Consider the following 18,309-nt stretch of genomic DNA (forward strand, 5'->3'; position numbering starts at 1 on the left):
GCGTCAAGTCAAATTCAGAATCGACTTAGTTCTAGTAGCCAAATCACCTTATTGTCTAGCTCCAACCAAGGTGCGAGAACTCCCTAGCGAGCTTAACAAACTCCTCAGAAGGGGATTCTTTAGGACAAGTTTCTCACTTGGAAGAGCACCGAATTCGTCTGTAAACAAGAAAGAGTGTTCCAAACACTAAAGTAAGTCTGATGCATCGCACCAATATTATCCCTACCAAAAAGAGGATAGAATATTGCATGGTGTAATGCGATACATCTAACCAAGGGCTTGGTTGTATTATTATGCAAGGGGAAAGATCACTACCCATACCTCAAGACAACTTAAGACACAAGAATTTGACTGTTCAACACATGACCCTAATTCAGGAGCAGCGAGGATTGCTCTGAAGATCTAGAGACACTATTTGTAGGGTACAAGGTATACTATGTTCACAAACCACAAAAACATTCAACATACATTCAACCAAGAAGAGTTATCATCCCAGAAATGTCAAATGACAGAAGCAAAGTCGTATCCCGATAGTAAAAGGTTCGCTGGAATGCCAAGCGGGGACCAGAGTTCACTTGAGAACACGAGAAGCAAACTCATGTCCGTAGTATGATTGTTAATACTACTTAAAACTTGAATTTCGGGACGAAATTCCCTCTAACAGGGGGATGATGTGACAACCCGTAGTATAAATGGTCACACTTCAGCTCAAAACTTAGTGTCATGTGATAATGTCAAGATTCCTCCAAAGGAATTTTGTGTTTTGATTTCTTTCAAGATGTTGTTCATATATGCATAAAGATATAAAACTTTTAACATTCATTTTATCTATCTCTATAGATTTTACATTCCAAGAATGTGTCTTGTTCTTCCCAAGTCTTTCATTTTAGAAACACATCCCGAGTCAAGGTGAAAAAGCCTGACATGGCCAGAATGTAATTTCTTATGATTAAGTATGTCTCACTCATACAATATCATGAATGTCACTATACTCCCACTAGTTCTTACTAAACACACGAGTTCTATTCATTTTGATATAAACACATACATTGTGGTTTTATATTAAAATGATTATTGCAACCTTGAGATGTTTGCTTTAGATCCAAAAATGGATCTCAAGCTTTACACATTTTACTAGGATAATATGGATTAAAAAACCTTCAGGCTAATATATATATATATATATATATATATATATATATATATATATATATATAAATATATGCTAATAGATGTCTATTAAGAAAAATGGTCTTTCTTGAAATCTATTTGCTATATGTCATATTAAGAATATGATTTATAGTAAATAATATCCTTATTGATCTAATCATAGCTACTTGTGAAAAGGTGTGATCATAGTCAATGTCATGAGTATGATAAGGACTATAATCAATGACACGAGTATGATAAAATCCTTTTATGACAAGCCTTGCTCAATGTGTATGATATCTATGTATATATTCTTTTTAAAAGAATCTCTTACTCCTTCTAACCTTGCTATATAAAGGAAGATTAATCAAGTCCATACTTTGATTATTACACATGGATTACTTCTCAATGTTCATGACACTAAGTCATTTATCAAATTCAAGATTTGATGTAGTATCTTGGTAGTTGATGGATTCACTAGAAACCAACAAGAATAACTCATCAATGAGAGATTCCAAGTTTCTCAAGCCAGTGATGATTTCTACCATTAATGCGAACAGATTGTGTTTGTGGATAACTATTATTCAAGTTCAACAATTCCTAGTTGAAACTAGTGCCAACAATTCCTACATCAGTAGACTATGGGTCTTGAGATGCTTCAAGTTCCATGTGTCTCCCACTTTCTTTGTCACTAGAAGCTTACTTTCTGTTGACTTAATATTCAGAAAAATAAGAGAAATTATTCTTTGATGGGTTTGTATAATCTAAGTGTCCTTTTAGAATATGTTACCGATATGTAATTTTTTGGTGTTTGTTTTCAAGATACAAGTAATAGTGATTAAGGTATAATCCCCAAGACCATAAAGGAAGATAATTTCTACCGATTAAAAAGTAAACTTTATCTGGTAAGGTCTAATTCATCCTTTATTATCACTTAAATCTTTTGATGGTGTTAATGGATTGTATCTCAACTTTATGTTTGAAACTTCAATAGATGTTTCAAAATTTATGCTTTACTATGTAAAATATAATTATAATTACTATAGTTATTAATAAAGCTGGTCTGGTATTTTGCATTAAATCATAAACAATCATTAAAAGGGAAGTCATACACCATAACGTATAATTCCTTAATATTTCCTCTACAGTTTAGTGAAAATATGATTACAAATCCTTTACATATATACAAGATTCATATATAACAAATAAACTATATTATCTGCCTTCAAAGATTTATTTCTTGAAGTTAAAATATGTGTGTTTCATTTAGATAATAAAGATAACAATGTCATAGATAAGTTTGATTTAAAACAATTTCAAGTCAAAAGTGCTAGCATATAGAGCTTAATTTTATTTATTAAATATTGATATTTACTTAATAATCCTATTAAGAGATCTAGTCTCATAAATAAAAGTTAATCATTTCAGAATATTAATATTATTGTTATGAAAAACAATCAAGTAAATAATCAAACATTTAAATAAAACAACTGAGATATAAATTTTTAGGCATGCTAAATTTAAAACATATATTGTTCCAAAACGAATATTATTTTATATTACAAGTAATATATCCTATAAGCATAAATAATGAACTAAACCCCGAGAGTGTAGTTCCAACTTGTTTGTGCTCAATTGGTTACTTTTCTCTAAATATCTACAAACAAGTTACAAATATTAGCTTAACATTTAAGTACCAAGTACTTGAGTGTTATATGAAAAATATAAGTTCTATCTAGTATATACCTAAAGTACTAGTCTCCTCCATAATTTTTTTTTTTCAGATAAGAGAAACAGTTCCTCTTCTAGTATCTATTTCTCCATAAAGAAACACGATCCATCTATATGTGGGTATTCTTGGATTTCTTGGGCTTAAAGGTGTTCGGTCTATAAAACATGAGTTTCTTAGATCACACAAAGTGACTCTTTTTTAGCTTTGCATTATTCCATTGTTTGAGCAAGTTTAGAACAAATATCACTACATTTATTGGAATATTGCTTAACCTATTTTTCCATATAATGATGTAATTGAGGTATTAAAGAGGTTAAATAGGTTTAAACTATTAAACCAAAAGAGGTTTGTTTCACAGACCCATTATGCATGACCAATATTAACAATCTCGTAAAATTGAGCCCAATCCTACACTACAAAGTCATAGCCACATTCTGAAAACAACACGAATGATGTGAATATGGGATGACATGACTAAAGGCGAAGTTTATGTAATCATACATATTGGTTATGAAGGTTAATTCTTTAACCTCCCTAATATATTCCTTTAGTTGCAACACTTTATGTCATGTGTCATGCCCATACGAAACGTTATGGGCAAGGTATGATGGTTTATGTATATGGAAACCGCTATGAATATTGAGTTTAAGTAGTTTTCTTTCATAGGGACACTACCTATGAATAGACCTGGCAAAATATGGCACGACACGACAACCCGACGCGAACCTGGCACGAAGTTAGCGGGTTAGGGTCAGAGATTTCGACCCGTTTATGTACACGGGTTGACACGACACGACACGATAATTAAACGGGTAGGGTTAGGGTGAAGACTTTCAACTTGAAGATGACCCGTTTAATTATATATATATATATATATATATATATATATATATATTTATTTATTTATTTATTTATTTATTTATTTATTTATAAATATTTTCAATATTATACATTTGTAGTGACCCAAATTCAAAAACTAAAAATAAAATTAAAATTTTCAAAGTGACTTAATTTTACTCCTCCTAACTACCTATCTCATTTGCTTCTTAAGTCTAACTTTTTCCATTTTGCTTTCTAAACTTACTACTACCTCCGTCCCATATTTATTGACCAATTTTGACTTTTGAAGTCTTTATTTTTGTTTTTGATATATAACACTTAATGCAAAAGATATGAATGGATTGTGTATTAAATGTCTTTTCTATGTTTTAAGTTTTATCAAGTAATTTATAACACAAATAAAAATATTTAAGGTCAAAGTAGAAAAATAAAAACTTCAAAAATAAAAAGTGAACAATAAATATGGGACAGAAGAAGTATAATTTTTTTCTGTTCCACCTCCCAACTCCAACATTTCACTTTTTCATTTTCTTTCCTCCATGACTCGTACTTTTCAACCTTTAAAATGTTTAAATCCGGCATGACACAACATATTTATAAGGTTTAAAACTTAACCCGACACCCGACACAAAAATAAACGGGTTGACACGACACGACACGATAATTAAACGGGTCGGGTTAAGGTCAAACACTCTCGACCCGTTTAATGTCTTGACACGACACGAACCCGACACGTTTGCCAGGTCTACCTATGAACAACACTCGAAGCATGCAACTCATAAATGTTTGAATCTATATTTTTTTGCAACATCAATCAAAACAATATTAATATAATTATAATTGAAAACAAACAAGTGATATATTCCAAAAGTATCTTACCACACGTTCAAGAGCCACAAAATAGAACTTAAAATGGTCCCTCACATCTTCTTGGCATCGGTAAAAGTTCTCGGGTTGGTTCTTTCAAAATTATGAAAGTAATCAGAGAGGTTGGCAAAAGCTTTCTTCACAAATAAGATTTGATGAACTTATTTTTCGATGTTGCAAAAGAATATTTAGAATTTTGTTTTAAAGAAGAAAATGATGGAAAGAAGCGATATGTAGTGCAAAAATTCTAAAGTGTGTGATATGTAATTTAATCGGTGCGGAATGTATAATGTTAGATTCACAATATCATTACGTAAAATCTCACTAACCATTCATTAACTCCGACTCCAAAACCGTTGTAACTACTTTTGAATTTCCAAAGAAAATAGTTATTTTTGAAATTCCAAAAAAAAAAAAAAAGATAATTTTTGTTAATTAACTTTAATAAATTAAAATAGAATGATATTTGCCTTATTTACAGGCCGAAGAGAGAAGAGATAAAGGAGGTTGGAATCAGACGCCAACTTTGGTTCTTCTCTCTATTCCTTTCCTTTATATATACATCTCAACGCTTTCTAGACAACTGTGTCGGTTTATCTCTCAATCACAGGAGTTACAACCAGTAATCCCTCTCTACAATCGCTCTCTAGAACCTTCCTTTCTCCCATCCATGGCGTCTCCATCTCAAGCAAGTCTCCTACTCCAGAAACAACTCAAAGGTCTCACCGTTTTCTCGATTCTAGGGTTCTAATTTCGATTTACTTTAACTTGCTCTGATTCTTTATTTCTTTCCATGATGATCCGTGGCTTATTTTACAGATCTCTGTAAAAACCCCGTTGATGGATTCTCCGCCGGTCTTGTTGATGAAAGCAATCTATTTGAATGGAGTGTCACCATTATCGGGCCTCCGGATACGTTATAGTGAGTTATTCTATTGCTTCTTGCTCAAATATTGTATCTGTATCTTACATGTATACAGTTTAGAAGCTTAATTATATGAAATTGAGGCTGACACAGTCTGTCGATTGTTCTTGTTCTTACCTGTTCCTATGTTCTTGCTCTGTTTATTGATTTAATTGGGTTTCTTGGGGGGTTTTAAAGAGTTATATTTGTATTACAACACAAGATCACCAATCACACTACATTCTTTAGGGTTAGCAGTTCACAATGTTCTTGATCAATTGTAGAACTGCTGACTACATGATAATGAGATGTTCTATGACCTTTTTGGTTTTAAAATCAACATCTTATGTTCAATTAACTTGATGAGGAACCTAAGTTTGTTGGACAATGATTATGGTGACATCTTTCTTCTGTTTGGACTTTCTTGAGTAACCTTGAGTCCAATTCCTATGGTTTTCTTGATCAATTCTGAATTATGGTTTCTTCTTCTACTTAATTTACCATATTATGTTATGTATGTTCTATTTTTAAATCCATAGATGAAATTTAATGTTTCTGTCTAATGGTTATGGGTTCATTGTTTCAGTGATGGAGGTTTCTTTAATGCTATAATGACCTTTCCACAAAATTACCCAAATAGCCCTCCAACTGTGCGATTTACATCAGAAGTTTGGCATCCCAATGGTTAGTGATTAATTTCCATCTTTCACACACTTTTAATTTAAAAACCCAATCTTTCCTCTTACTTTTTGTCCAAAATCACTCGTTTATCATCTAATTTTTATCAAGAACTTCAGATTTATAATAAGATGAAAACATCCATAACTATATCAAGTAATATAATAATTTTTTGGTGTTTACAGTTTACCCTGATGGAAAGGTTTGTATTTCAATTCTCCACCCCCCTGGTGATGATCCTAATGGATATGAGCTTGCAAGTGAACGCTGGACACCTGTCCATACGGTATGACACAGCTAATTTCCAAAAATACCCTTGTGTTATTATCAATAATTTCAACAAGAATAATGAAAGTTCTTATCAATAATTTGATATTTGCAGGTGGAGAGCATAGTGTTGAGCATTATCTCAATGCTTTCAAGCCCCAATGACGAATCTCCTGCAAATGTTGAAGCTGCGGTAATGACCATATTGCCCTTGTGTTATTTGTTTTTTCTAGAGCATTGGTTTAAGATGTTTGTGTTTAATTTTTTTTTGGGGTGTGATTACAGAAAGAATGGAGAGATAGAAGAGATGACTTCAGGAAGAAAGTGGGGAGATGTGTAAGGAAATCCCAAGAGCTGATGTGATGATGATGATGATGTTGATGATGATGATGATGATGTAAAACCAACACTGGCTGCTGCTTCTTGCTACTACTCACTTGTAGAATTTCGCCATTGCTATTGACATTTTGTGTTTGTTAAATTCTGGTTTTTGATTCCTTTTGAAATGAAATGGTTGCTTTGTTTTACTCTCTCTTGTGTTTAGAGTGGTTGTTCTCAAATGTGATTTAGGGACAAAAGCATTCTTTTGTTGCAAATTGGATTCACTTTTCTTTTTTGAATCTTGCATTTGGAGTTGAGTGAGTATTGCTTTAAGAATGTAGTAACAGAAATAACTACTGGGTTAATTACAAAATGACAAAATAGAAATGTTTCAAATGCCAATTTATTTTATTAGCTTTTTTGAATTTGAATATTTATAAAGAAATAAATGATCGTCCATTTCGCAAAGTGGGATTTTGAATTTGCGAAACGGGAAAAGATAATTTCCACAATTTATCTATACATCTTTTGTTTTGTGATGGTTTATGAAATTATTTCAAAATTACTTTATGTTTTAACAGTTTCTTGATGTATCATATCAACTAATATTCTCTAAATACTAGCATTTAGACTATGTGATGCGAATTTATACCCGAAAATTCAAACCTGACGGTAGGGATGTCAAAAAGTCCCGTGGGACCCCGAACCCGTGGGGCCCCGATCCCGAATGGGGAATATTTGTTTAAAAAATCGGGGATGGGGGCGGGGGCAAGGTTAACCCTCGGTTTAGTTTTGGGGGCGGGGGCGGGGGTGGGTAGTACCGTCCCGAACCCCCAATGGGGACCCCGTTAATATTTTATTTATGTTAATATATATTAATTATAAAAATATAATCAATAATTGCAATGATTTTGAACATCCAAAATTCAATAAAATATCATGTTTTTTAAGTTTATAGTATAACGTTTTTAAGATGTTATAATATTTTTATTTTAAATATATATAATTATGCTATAAATAACTATTTTTATCCAAAATGGTTTCTTTTAGCTCAAAAAATAACTTCTTTTAGCCTAAATAACACCTTCGTTCGCCCAAAAAAAATCAACCCAAATGGGGGTGGGGAAACGGGGGCGGGGGAATAGAAAAATTTCGGAGGTGGGGGCGGGGGATGCAATCCCCGCCATGTTTGCCCCCGTTGACATCCCTACCTGACGGGTATACCCCAACAACAAGGCCTACGTGTGCCAACATTTCACATGAGCGGAGCATGTCTACAGTACACCACATCCCTTTATGTGGGCCTCCGAAATCCAGCCTCTTGGCTATGAAGCCCGGTGAGTCTCTCTCTCTCTCTCTCTCTCTCTCTCTCTCTCTCTCTCTTAAATATTGTGAAAGGTTGACGAGGGAAGTGGTGTGGCGTTGATGTGTGTGAAATGTTGAAAGGGTGAAAGAAGAGTAAGCCTAATAGCCTTAGCAAAGTGACTTTACGTCTTTGCTTGATGTTTACTACCAACTACGTTCTGCTAGGCATGCGTATGTATCTAGAATCAGCCCGACCTGAACCAAAAGAATAGGAACCGATCGAAGCTAAAATGAAGAACTTGAAACAGCTTGCTAGTGACTAAATCGGATCCGGTGCCGATTTTATGGTCCCAAAGTCATTTTCTAGCCCATTAAGTGGTTTTCCATGCACCATTAAGTCCTTTCCGATCCCATTATGTCTTTTCCAGCCTAATTATGTCTTTTCCATCCCCATTAAGTCATTTTCCAACCCATTAAGTCATTTTGACCTCCTCAGTCCGGTGGAAAGGAAATCAATAGAACTGAGAACTATATTAAGTCATTTGATGGAATCAAGAATCATCCCGTATAGTATAGTATCTGTCCGGTTCGGTTGAGTTGGTCTATTTGCTCATCCTTATTTTCTACACACTAAAACCATTTCACAACAATTTGTGCTTAGTTTTGTGAGTTTTGTGAAATGTATTTCTTTCACATTTTAAGTTATGTTCAAATTATTTAACATATCAGATCATTCTGGTGATGATAGAACACCATGATTCACGAGACTGTTTAAGGAAGGAAACGTTGTTTTGATAGTCACACCAATATTGCCTAAAATAATCTTGGGTGGGGACCCGAGAAGACATTCTGATGGTAAAAGTAGTATTTCGTAGGAGAGAATAATAAGAATCAAAGCAAGAGCCTTAGGTTATGTGTATCTTAGCATTTTGTCGTGAGACTAAGGTATTTATATTTTTATACGGTATGAGTTACCTTTTATCCGGATCACTTAGAGAGTACGGTTCACATTTGAATAATGATGCCTTCTAGATAGACCAAACTTAAAAATCCTTACTATCTTAGCAAATCAAATAGGCCCATATTAGCAATAGTTGAGAGAATTCAGGTATCTTCCGTATCCCCAGTTCAACTCATTCCCCATGTTTCTTCTTCAACGGACAGTTCCACAACCTCCAACCTCACTGCTCATTCAACCTTTCATGAGTTCAACTCTTTCCCCACGTTCTTACGCTCCCACTATTGATTGTGTCTGAAAGTTTTTTTTTCAAAGGAGTATAAAGGCATCCACCTCATATTCATTTTTTCCCTTCGTCTTCTGTTCTTATTCCTGCTAATTTGATTTGATTTATTGTCGCATGTCTCAAGTAATATGAAGAACTTATGACATCAAGTCCTTGTTAGACCTTTGATCTTCTGCTTTGAATCATTTATTTCCCTCAATTTTCTTTTGTTTAATTTAATTTTGATGTATTGGGTATAAATTTATAACTTGATTTGATTTTTTTGGTAGGATTAGAAGTAATTTGAAGAAGTCGACTTACATATGACTGTCAGTTGGATGCTCATGCTTGACTTCCACCGTTCCCTCATTGGTTTCTCTTTCATGCTTCTCGAACACCCTCTAGATATGGAGGTTTGATTTGGATAGTTTACTGAAACACAAAGAGGTTTGATGTGTACGTCGACAAGTGGTATTTAAAACTGTTAATGTGTACAATTTTGTTTTTGTGATGTATATTTTACTCATTACTATTTTTTATATTTTGTTTTAGCATTGGTGTGGAGTTTGGTGTACCTGTTACTAATTCAAATGTAGACATACCATTTAAGATGTGGCAGCTGACATATGACATTTGAATACTCAAGTTGTGAAACTACTTCACCAGTATCTGACATAAGTTTCAAACTTGGATCAAAAGGAGTACTCATAGAAGAACAATCTGAATAATTGAACTTCTTAAGTACTTTCTCAATGTAATGAGACTGTGAAATTGAGATTCCTTGATGTTCATCGTTCTCTCACTTTGATATCCTCCTTGGCACTTCCAAGATTTCATCTTTAGTGTATTCAAATAAGGGGGGGTACTCAGAACATACACCACTTTCCGAGTATTTTTATTAAAGTTTAGGTGTGGAAATGTACTTGTAACGTCCCAAAAACCAAAGTAATTTTTTTTTCTTTTTAAAAGAGATAAAAAATTGTATTTCATCAATCACAAGTCTCCAAAAACATTATTTTACAACCATACTAAAATCAGAGCATCTCTCAAAACATTGACAACCACCGGACGATATGTAGAATCACACATTTGTCTTTCCCATATCTGTTGAAATACCTGAAACATTTAAATCCACATATATAACCCAAAGTTTAGTGAGTTTTTCAAAATACCTCACACAAAAATACCATACAATGCATGCACACATGAGCCTTCAGTCTGACTAGATTATCTCGTAAGGGCTACAGTACACCTGGATCGCTCTCCTGAGCCTACAACACGAGGTCGGACACTCTTCGCGTTTCTTAACCGGAGCAAACAAATTGGGTGACTATGAAAAACACACACCCATAAAATTTTTTTTTTCTTTTAAAATATTTCCTCAAAAGAAAAAAGAAAGAAAAAGTAAGAGAGAGAGAGAGGATTAAGAGGAAAGGGAAGGATGTTCCCTTAAATTTGAGATCGAAGAGAAGTTTAAAAAGGTTCTAAAAATAAATATTAATGTGTGGCTGCTGGGATTCGAGCCCAGGTCTCCACGGCCACAACGTGGAATTCTTACCACTAAACTACAGCCACATTATGAAAGCAAGTTCCATATAATAGTTTTAATAGTAAGTTACAGGTCAGAAAACGCCGATGCCATCCCCAAAACTAAACCCCGCCCTATCCCCCAAACTCAAAGCTTCATAGAAACACCATTCAGTGCTTAAACACCGAGGCGAAGAGTGGATATGGCGGCAAGGGTGCAACACTCCCTTCAATCTCAGAGAAACAGCATCACCGCCTTCTTCTTCTCCTCCTCATCATCGTCTTTTTCGAATTCCCTCACCAAAACCCAAATCAGCTTCCGTTCAAAATGGTTCTCACCTTCTTCCTCTTCTTCCAAAAGATCAGGAGCCGCTTTATACTGCACTTGCAGTAGCAATTCAGATTCTACAGATTCAAATTCAACACCCATGCTAGCAAAAGAAGACCCCTTTATCCTGACGACTCCTCTTTATTACGTCAATGCTCCTCCTCACATGGGCAGTGCCTACTCCACCATCGCTGCCGATGCTATTGCACGCTTTCAGGTCCGCCATTTTTATCGCATCTGCTTGGTTGCTTATGTAATTTGTTTGTAAATTCATGTAACATGTTTTGTTATCATATACTTATCCAATCAAATTTGTAGTTGGGTCACTTCGATTTTGTCTTACAAGAGTTACCACCTCAATTCCAAAGCTTTTTAGAACCCTAAAATGCAATACGGTTATGAAATGGCTTAGTTGCGTCAATCTGAGATTTTGATTTCTAAAATTTGTTTCTAATCTTTATCTCAGAGGCTTACAGGAAAGAAGGTTATATTCATCACGGGCACAGATGAGCATGGAGAGAAAATAGCAACTGCCGCCGCTGCAGGTGGCTCAACCCCAAACGACCACTGTGATGCAATTTCACAATCCTATAGAGCGCTTTGGAAAGATGTATGTAAATCAGTGTTACTGATAAATCTTATATGCTACTAATATATTCTTCAATGTTTACTAAGATTTGCTTTCTTACATTGAATTTCAGTTAGATATCTCTTATGACAAATTCATTCGCACTACTGATCCTAAACATGAAGCTATTGTGGAAGAATTCTATTCAAAGGTTCTTGAAAATGGCGATATCTATAGAGCTGATTATGAAGGACTATACTGTGTCAATTGTGAGGAGTATAAGGTAAATTACTAGGTATATCAACAAAATTTGAAAAGGGTGGAATTTTTTTTTTTTTTTTGAGATCATTGGTTTGTAACATCTACAGGATGAGAAAGAATTGCTGGAAAATAATTGCTGTCCAATGCACTTAAAGCCATGTGTCTCAAGGAAAGAGGACAATTACTTTTTTGCCCTTTCAAAGTATCAGAAAAGATTGGAAGATATTTTAGAGCACAATCCAGATTTTGTACAACCAATGTATCGTTTAAATGAGGTGAGACAATACTTAAAATGTTACAATTTGGATTTCCATTTGAACTCTGATGCATAAACTTTTTTAGGTTCAAAATTGGATGAAAAGTGGGCTTAGAGATTTCTCAATTTCCCGAGCTTCAGTGGATTGGGGTATTAGGGTTCCTAATGACCCAAAACAAACTATATATGTCTGGTTTGATGCATTGTTAGGGTAAAGTTACCTTTATTATTTTTTTTTTATCAATTATTAGGCATGATTATCAAAGGTTTTTTTTTTCTCCATTATGCAGTTATATATCAGCATTATCAGAGGATCAAGAGCAACCTAGTTTACAAAGAGCAATATCCTCAGGTTGGCCTGCTTCTTTGCACTTGATTGGAAAGGTATGATGGGGTTCTTAGTTTCCAATTTTTTATTTGCTTCATATACTAAATGGAAATTTTGAATTGGTTTAAAACTGTAAATTGTAACAAAGTCTTTGTTATCTTTTTTATTTGTAGTGTCTTGTTTGATTCACCTAAGTATCAATAAATGTACTTTGCTTTTTTACCCTTAGTAGCAATTTACTTACATCTCTTTACCCATAATAGCAACATATTTTCATTATTTACAAATAATAGCAATATGTAACCCGTAATGTCAATGTACTTACAATTCCTTACTCATAAGTCATAATAACAAGAGTAATTTACAGAAATGGTCCCTGTGATATTCCGAAAAATAAACTCTCAGTCCAACTTTTTTTTTTCTTCTAACTATACGGTCCCTGAGTTTGTCATTTGTTATGGAGAAAGTCCTTGTGATATTCTTAACAATGTAAAACGACTAAAATACCCTTATTTAATTTCTTTTAACATTATTTCTTCTAACTGCCTGGCTAACAACCATACAACCACAGGGACCATTTCTGTAATTTGCTCTAATAACAATGTATTACTTACTATATTATGTTTGCTATGTTTTGTGCAGGATATATTGCGTTTTCATGCAGTTTATTGGCCAGCTATGCTGATGTCAGCCGGGTTGAGCCTTCCCAAGACTGTATTTGGGCATGGGTTCCTGACAAAGGTATCTATCTCAATGTTTTCATTTTAGAAAGAATATATACTTATTTTAAGATATGATTCACAATTCACAAACATACTTGAAAGATTTGGATTGGTTTTAAGTGTTTAAGTGTTTAAGAGGAGGAGTGAAGAGTATATGTGTAAAATTTTAGGATGGGATGAAGATGGGAAAGTCACTTGGAAATACTCTTGAACCGAATGAATTGGTTCACAAATTTGGAGCTGATGCAGTCAGGTATTTTTTTCTGAGGGAAGTTGAATTTGGAAATGATGGGGATTACTCTGAGGAACGTTTCATTAATATTGTCAATGCGCATCTTGCCAATACCATTGGTATGCACCCTCTCTCTCTCTCTCTCTCTCTTGCTAAATCAAAGAACACACTCCACTACAATTACAACACAGATTCAAATAAACAAAGAAGGTAGAGTATTTGTAATGTCAAATAAATCCTATATATCGGAGAGGTATGGAAAATCTCCAAAAGTTTTGTTTTCACCAAAATAATGCCTAACCTTCTAGAACGAACAGAAAAGATACAATTGGCCAATTGGGGCATAATGACAAATAGACTTCATTGAGGTTGTCCCCCCACTACTCCTGTCCCATCTCCACCTGCAGGTAATGGTCTAAATAATTCAAACCGATAATAATAATAATAATAAGCATAAAAGACATTTTTGCCCCTGAAGTCCAAAACAGGTCCACGGCCACTAATTGCTTAGGATGGTAACTGGTTTGTCTTTTCGCACCCTCCTTTGATACACCATAAAGGCATGGGGACAGGTAAATAGATGCCAACATTTTCCTTAAAATTCTGTCAACATTGAAAAAAAAAACAAGGTTGATATTGCCTTTTTCATGAGGTTGTGAAAATTTGAATAATAAAAAAATAAATAAACAAGGGTAATATTGTAATAGGTAGGGTGTTAATACATAAAGTGACTAACCTCTCACTTAGCCCGACAAGTCATTTTGATTTTATTAAGTAAAAAAGAAAAAAATCTTATCTATCTACATGCATTTAGTCATGTACTCATAACTCATTAAGTAAAAAAGAAACAACATCTAGATTGTCATTGAGCTTGACTATTAGTTATATGCTATCATATATAGGAAATCTTCTTAATCGTACACTTGGACTTTTGAAAAAGAATTGCCAGTCAACTTTGGTTGCTGATTCGAGTGTTGCAGCCCAAGGAAATGCCTTTAAAGACAATGTAGAGAAGTTGGTAAGATTCAAGAATTTAATTTTCCAAGTTATTACACCATGAGTTCTTACTCTAGTGACTTAAGTACTATATTTATGTCTTCTGTTATTAAGTAAAAGGCAGACTGCATTGCCTATTATTGGTGAAAAGAGTCAAGTATGTTAGTATGTTATTATCTGTAGGTTGAAAAGGCAAAGACTCAATACGAAAGTCTGTTGCTTTCATCAGCTTGTGAGAGTGTACTAGAGATTGGAAATGCGGGGAATCTTTACATTGATGAACACGCACCATGGTCTCTTTTTAAAAAAGGAGGCACATCTTTTGATTCAGCCGCAAAGGACCTTGTGATTATATTAGAAGCAATGAGGATTATTGCAGTTGCATTGTCACCTGTTGCACCAAATTTATGCCTCCGAATTTATCAGCAACTTGGATACACCCCTGAACAGTTCAATGCCACTACCTGGGTATTCTCCCTCTCCCTCTCCCATCATTGTGTTTTCTTTGTAATTCTATTTATGGTAAAACTAGGGTATTCATGTCTTTTCCTCAGAAAAGACAAATCGGTAGTTGTGGCTGTAAATGTCATTGACTATAACCCATTTAAAATGCAGAACGATACGCAATGGGGTGGGCTCAAGAGTGGGCAAATCATGGCTCCACCCAATCCCATTTTTGCGAGGATCGAAATCCCGTCAGAATCCGAAGGTGGGACCCTCGCGGAGAAGAAAGTTTCCAAGAAGAAAGAAAAGTTGCCTCGGACTCAGACTCAGACTCAAACTACTGTTGGAGCCTAATCCGATTATCCCAAGGTGGGGCCCCCTGGAGAAAGAAAGTTTTCAAGAAAAAAGAAAAGTTGCTTCGGACCCGAACTACTGTTGGAGCCTAGACAAAACTATGCTTTCTCTCGACTGTCATGTCATGCATTGTTGAGTTGTACTGTACAAATACAGAATGCAGTTTTCAAATATCATATAGTCTAGATGATACATACAACGTAATCATGTTATATTGACTTGTAGGTTATGCAGTAAAAGTTGTAACCTAGGTTAAACACTTAATGGTTTCTACATGTTCGTTAACACTGATAACATTCATGAGAGCGCTACTATAATCGAACTTAAAATCTGTTAGCCCACAAATCTCTATCTTTTTAGCTTCATTCTTCTTCAGATCATACAAGAACACATAGAACGGCTTCGTTAAGCTTCTCTCTGCAAATATCAACTCGCCGGAAAATGTGGTCCCGGCAAATTTGAATCTCCGACGGTCGTTCATCTCGCTACACATCCCTGGAATCTCCACGCGCTTCTTCAACCATTTGGCATCTTCCTCGTCTATCAGTACCCACATCGACAGTACGTTATCTTGGTGGTGAACTATAGCCAAACGCCGATCGAGTTCGATTAGAACAGCTTCTTCTGAATTGGAAATCGCATCATCAGGAATCTGAATGAATCGGAATTCTTCACGATTGACGTCAAACGCGACCATTACAACTTCTTCCGAAGCGGTGACACTCGTGAGAGCCCGGAAGTAGATCTGACCGTTTATGCAGACACTCTCGTTGAAAGGGAAATACGGCGGGCCGTCGGCGATTCTCCGCCACTTGTTGCAACCTGCTCCGACGGTGAATATTTTGTGCTCCATGATCATCTCGTCTTCGTGACATGTGATCCATGTGTCGAGCACCTTGTGTGCATTGGATACCGGGTCAAACCCGAAGGCGTTTCTCCGGTGATGTGTTGACGCCGGAGACAGTGGAGAGATCTCCACTTTCGTCCATGGAAGCTTATGGAATTTACGAGTGGAAGGATTGCAAACACACATAGCTCCCAGATTGAAGCAGATAAGGCCATTTAGAGACTGTGAGACGAAGGAATGGGCGAATCCAGGGATTGTAAGGATGTGAGTTGGGTTTGGTAGGGATTTGGTTTGGTTTGGAGGAATCTTGACGGAGAAGACGGTGCGTTCGGAGTTAAAGCGGTTGATGAAGGAGAGGACGAGGGTGACAGGAGCTCCGGCGCCGGCGGAGGAGTTGGAGAGGTGGGACTTTGAGAAAGATGGATGGACAATGGTGGAGTTCCATCGGGTAGAGACGGACCGGAATCGGGTCAATGATTTGACGTCGAGTCGTGTGAGTATTTCAGATACTAGTTCATGTGGAATGTATTCGGGTCGGGTGTAATTTTCTTCATCCATGTTTCTCTCTCTCTTCACGTTTCAGTGAATGGGTGGAGGAGAGTCACTGGAGTGTGGTATAAATAGCAAGTTGGGGCCAATTTGGTCAACTTTGAGTGTTTGACTTGGCATTGTTATATCTTAAGTTTTAATTTTTTATCGTTGTAATATGCTAAATATTTAATCAAATAGAAATTTAATTTTAGGATGGACAATGAGATGGACCTTATGCTTATCACATGATTGTAATGACGGTGCAATAATCTACAAGTTGTTTATTTGTTGACAACCGTCTATGTGTTCATAAATAGAAGAATTTTAATTTTATTAAATATATTTTTTTGGTGTAAAAGCTTTTAAAATAATTAATTGTTTATATACAAAGACAACAATTTATTTCTTTAGTTAATACGTGACATTATCATAGGACTTTTTTATATTAAATATGTCTCCTTTTCTTTTAGGCTACGAGGCATACTCTGTAAACTAACAAGACATAGAACAGCTAGGGTTTCGTATTATTATCAAATAAGAAGTACAAAATACAATGAAAGGAAAAGATATAATATATAGACTAACTAATTAAGATTTCCTAGTTAATGGGTCAATATAAAACCTAATACAAAATCAATCCAAAATCTAATTAAGATAACATACCTCTTCAAACCAGGGCCGTTCCAAACAAATTTCGGGCCTAGGGCGAGAGAAAAAAATGGGCCCTTAAAAAACACAAATGTCATCAAGTTTTTTTTTTTTTTTTTTTTTTTTTTTTTTTTTTTTATAATAAATCAATAATTAAAAGAAAATTATTTGTACTATCTTCTAAATATAACAATTTCCATAAAAAAATTGGGACCCTTTAAATGATGGGCCCTGGACGGTCGCCCCTATCGCCCACCCTCTGGGACGGGCCTGCTTCAAACTCTCAAGGCTTCGTAAGAATATCAACAATCTGCAAGGTGGAAAAAACATAAGGAAGAGAGATAGTGCCCTTCTAGAGATGATGCTGTGTGAAATGACAATCAATCTCAATGTGTTTTGTGCGCTCGTGAAACACTGAATTCTTGGAAAACATTATCGCACTCTTGTTGTCACAATACAAATGAGTAAGCTGAGAGATGTGAGCACCCATATCTGCAAGAAGCCATCTCAGCCAAACAATCTTACAAGTGGCTATAGTCATGGCTCGATACTCAGATTTTGTAGAAGAACGAGAGACACCATCTTATTTCTTACTCTTCCATGATATCAATGAATCTCCAAGAAAAACATAATACCTAGTAGTGGACTTACGATCATAAATATCACTATCCTAATTAGCATCACTATAGGCATGCAACTCAAGAGAGGATGTAGATGGAAACACAAGGGTGCGAAACTGAGTACCACGAAGATATCTCAAAATATGAAGACCGGCTCCCTAATAGACAGTAGAAGGGGTAGTGGCAAATTGGCTAACCACATGAACTGCATGCGCAACATCCGGTCTAGTGACAGTCAGGTAAACCAAACTCCCTACAATGGTATGATAAAGGCTTAGATATGATAAGGGGACACCATCAGTTGGAGAATACTTTGCATTACTCTCTATAGGCATCTCAACTGTCCGATTATTCGTAAGTC

General features: G+C 35.3%; 3 protein-coding genes and 1 non-coding gene across 4 annotated transcripts; 2 read left to right on the forward strand and 2 right to left on the reverse strand.

The window, feature by feature from the left end:
• Positions 1 to 5,085: 5,085 nt before the first annotated feature.
• On the forward strand, positions 5,086 to 6,964 carry LOC111885209 (ubiquitin-conjugating enzyme E2 7). The gene is made up of 6 exons (XM_023881487.3): positions 5,086 to 5,307; positions 5,408 to 5,510; positions 6,079 to 6,176; positions 6,356 to 6,456; positions 6,553 to 6,630; positions 6,723 to 6,964. Exons 1-6 carry the CDS (start codon positions 5,259 to 5,261, stop codon positions 6,798 to 6,800), a joined length of 507 nt encoding a protein of 168 aa, XP_023737255.1. The 5' UTR covers positions 5,086 to 5,258; the 3' UTR covers positions 6,801 to 6,964.
• Positions 6,965 to 10,789: 3,825 nt separating this feature from the next.
• TRNAH-GUG (transfer RNA histidin (anticodon GUG)) lies at positions 10,790 to 10,861 on the reverse strand. The gene has a single exon. It is a non-coding gene; the product is annotated as a tRNA-His (tRNA).
• A 68-nt stretch (positions 10,862 to 10,929) lies between these two features.
• On the forward strand, positions 10,930 to 15,647 carry LOC111885166 (methionine--tRNA ligase, chloroplastic/mitochondrial). Its single transcript, XM_023881446.3, has 11 exons — positions 10,930 to 11,358; positions 11,608 to 11,751; positions 11,843 to 11,992; positions 12,078 to 12,245; positions 12,313 to 12,437; positions 12,517 to 12,610; positions 13,197 to 13,295; positions 13,447 to 13,627; positions 14,411 to 14,526; positions 14,688 to 14,972; positions 15,120 to 15,647. The coding sequence occupies exons 1-11, from the start codon at positions 11,017 to 11,019 to the stop codon at positions 15,300 to 15,302; spliced, it is 1,887 nt and encodes a 628-aa protein (XP_023737214.1). The 5' UTR covers positions 10,930 to 11,016; the 3' UTR covers positions 15,303 to 15,647.
• LOC111885167 (F-box protein At1g30790) lies at positions 15,493 to 16,796 on the reverse strand. Its single transcript, XM_023881447.3, has one exon. It carries the CDS (start codon positions 16,705 to 16,707, stop codon positions 15,550 to 15,552), a length of 1,158 nt encoding a protein of 385 aa, XP_023737215.1. The 5' UTR covers positions 16,708 to 16,796; the 3' UTR covers positions 15,493 to 15,549.
• Between the last annotated feature and the right edge of the window lie 1,513 nt (positions 16,797 to 18,309).

Source organism: Lactuca sativa, chromosome 9 (genome assembly GCF_002870075.4).
Source record: "Lactuca sativa cultivar Salinas chromosome 9, Lsat_Salinas_v11, whole genome shotgun sequence".
NCBI classification, from domain to species: domain Eukaryota; kingdom Viridiplantae; phylum Streptophyta; class Magnoliopsida; order Asterales; family Asteraceae; genus Lactuca; species Lactuca sativa.

Bases quoted from the DNA above. Each gene is read 5' to 3' on its own strand.
- LOC111885209 (XM_023881487.3), top strand. From the start codon at position 5,259: ATGGCGTCTCCATCTCAAGCAAGTCTCCTACTCCAGAAACAACTCAAA. The intron at 5,308-5,407 runs GTCTCACCGTTT...CTTATTTTACAG, and splicing joins ACTCCAGAAACAACTCAAAG to ATCTCTGTAAAAACCCCGTT. The intron at 5,511-6,078 runs GTGAGTTATTCT...TCATTGTTTCAG, and splicing joins GGGCCTCCGGATACGTTATA to TGATGGAGGTTTCTTTAATG.
- LOC111885167 (XM_023881447.3), bottom strand. From the start codon at position 16,707: ATGGATGAAGAAAATTACACCCGACCCGAATACATTCCACATGAACTA.
- LOC111885166 (XM_023881446.3), top strand. From the start codon at position 11,017: ATGGCGGCAAGGGTGCAACACTCCCTTCAATCTCAGAGAAACAGCATC. The intron at 12,246-12,312 runs GTGAGACAATAC...AAACTTTTTTAG, and splicing joins CAATGTATCGTTTAAATGAG to GTTCAAAATTGGATGAAAAG. The intron at 13,628-14,410 runs GTATGCACCCTC...TATCATATATAG, and splicing joins GCATCTTGCCAATACCATTG to GAAATCTTCTTAATCGTACA.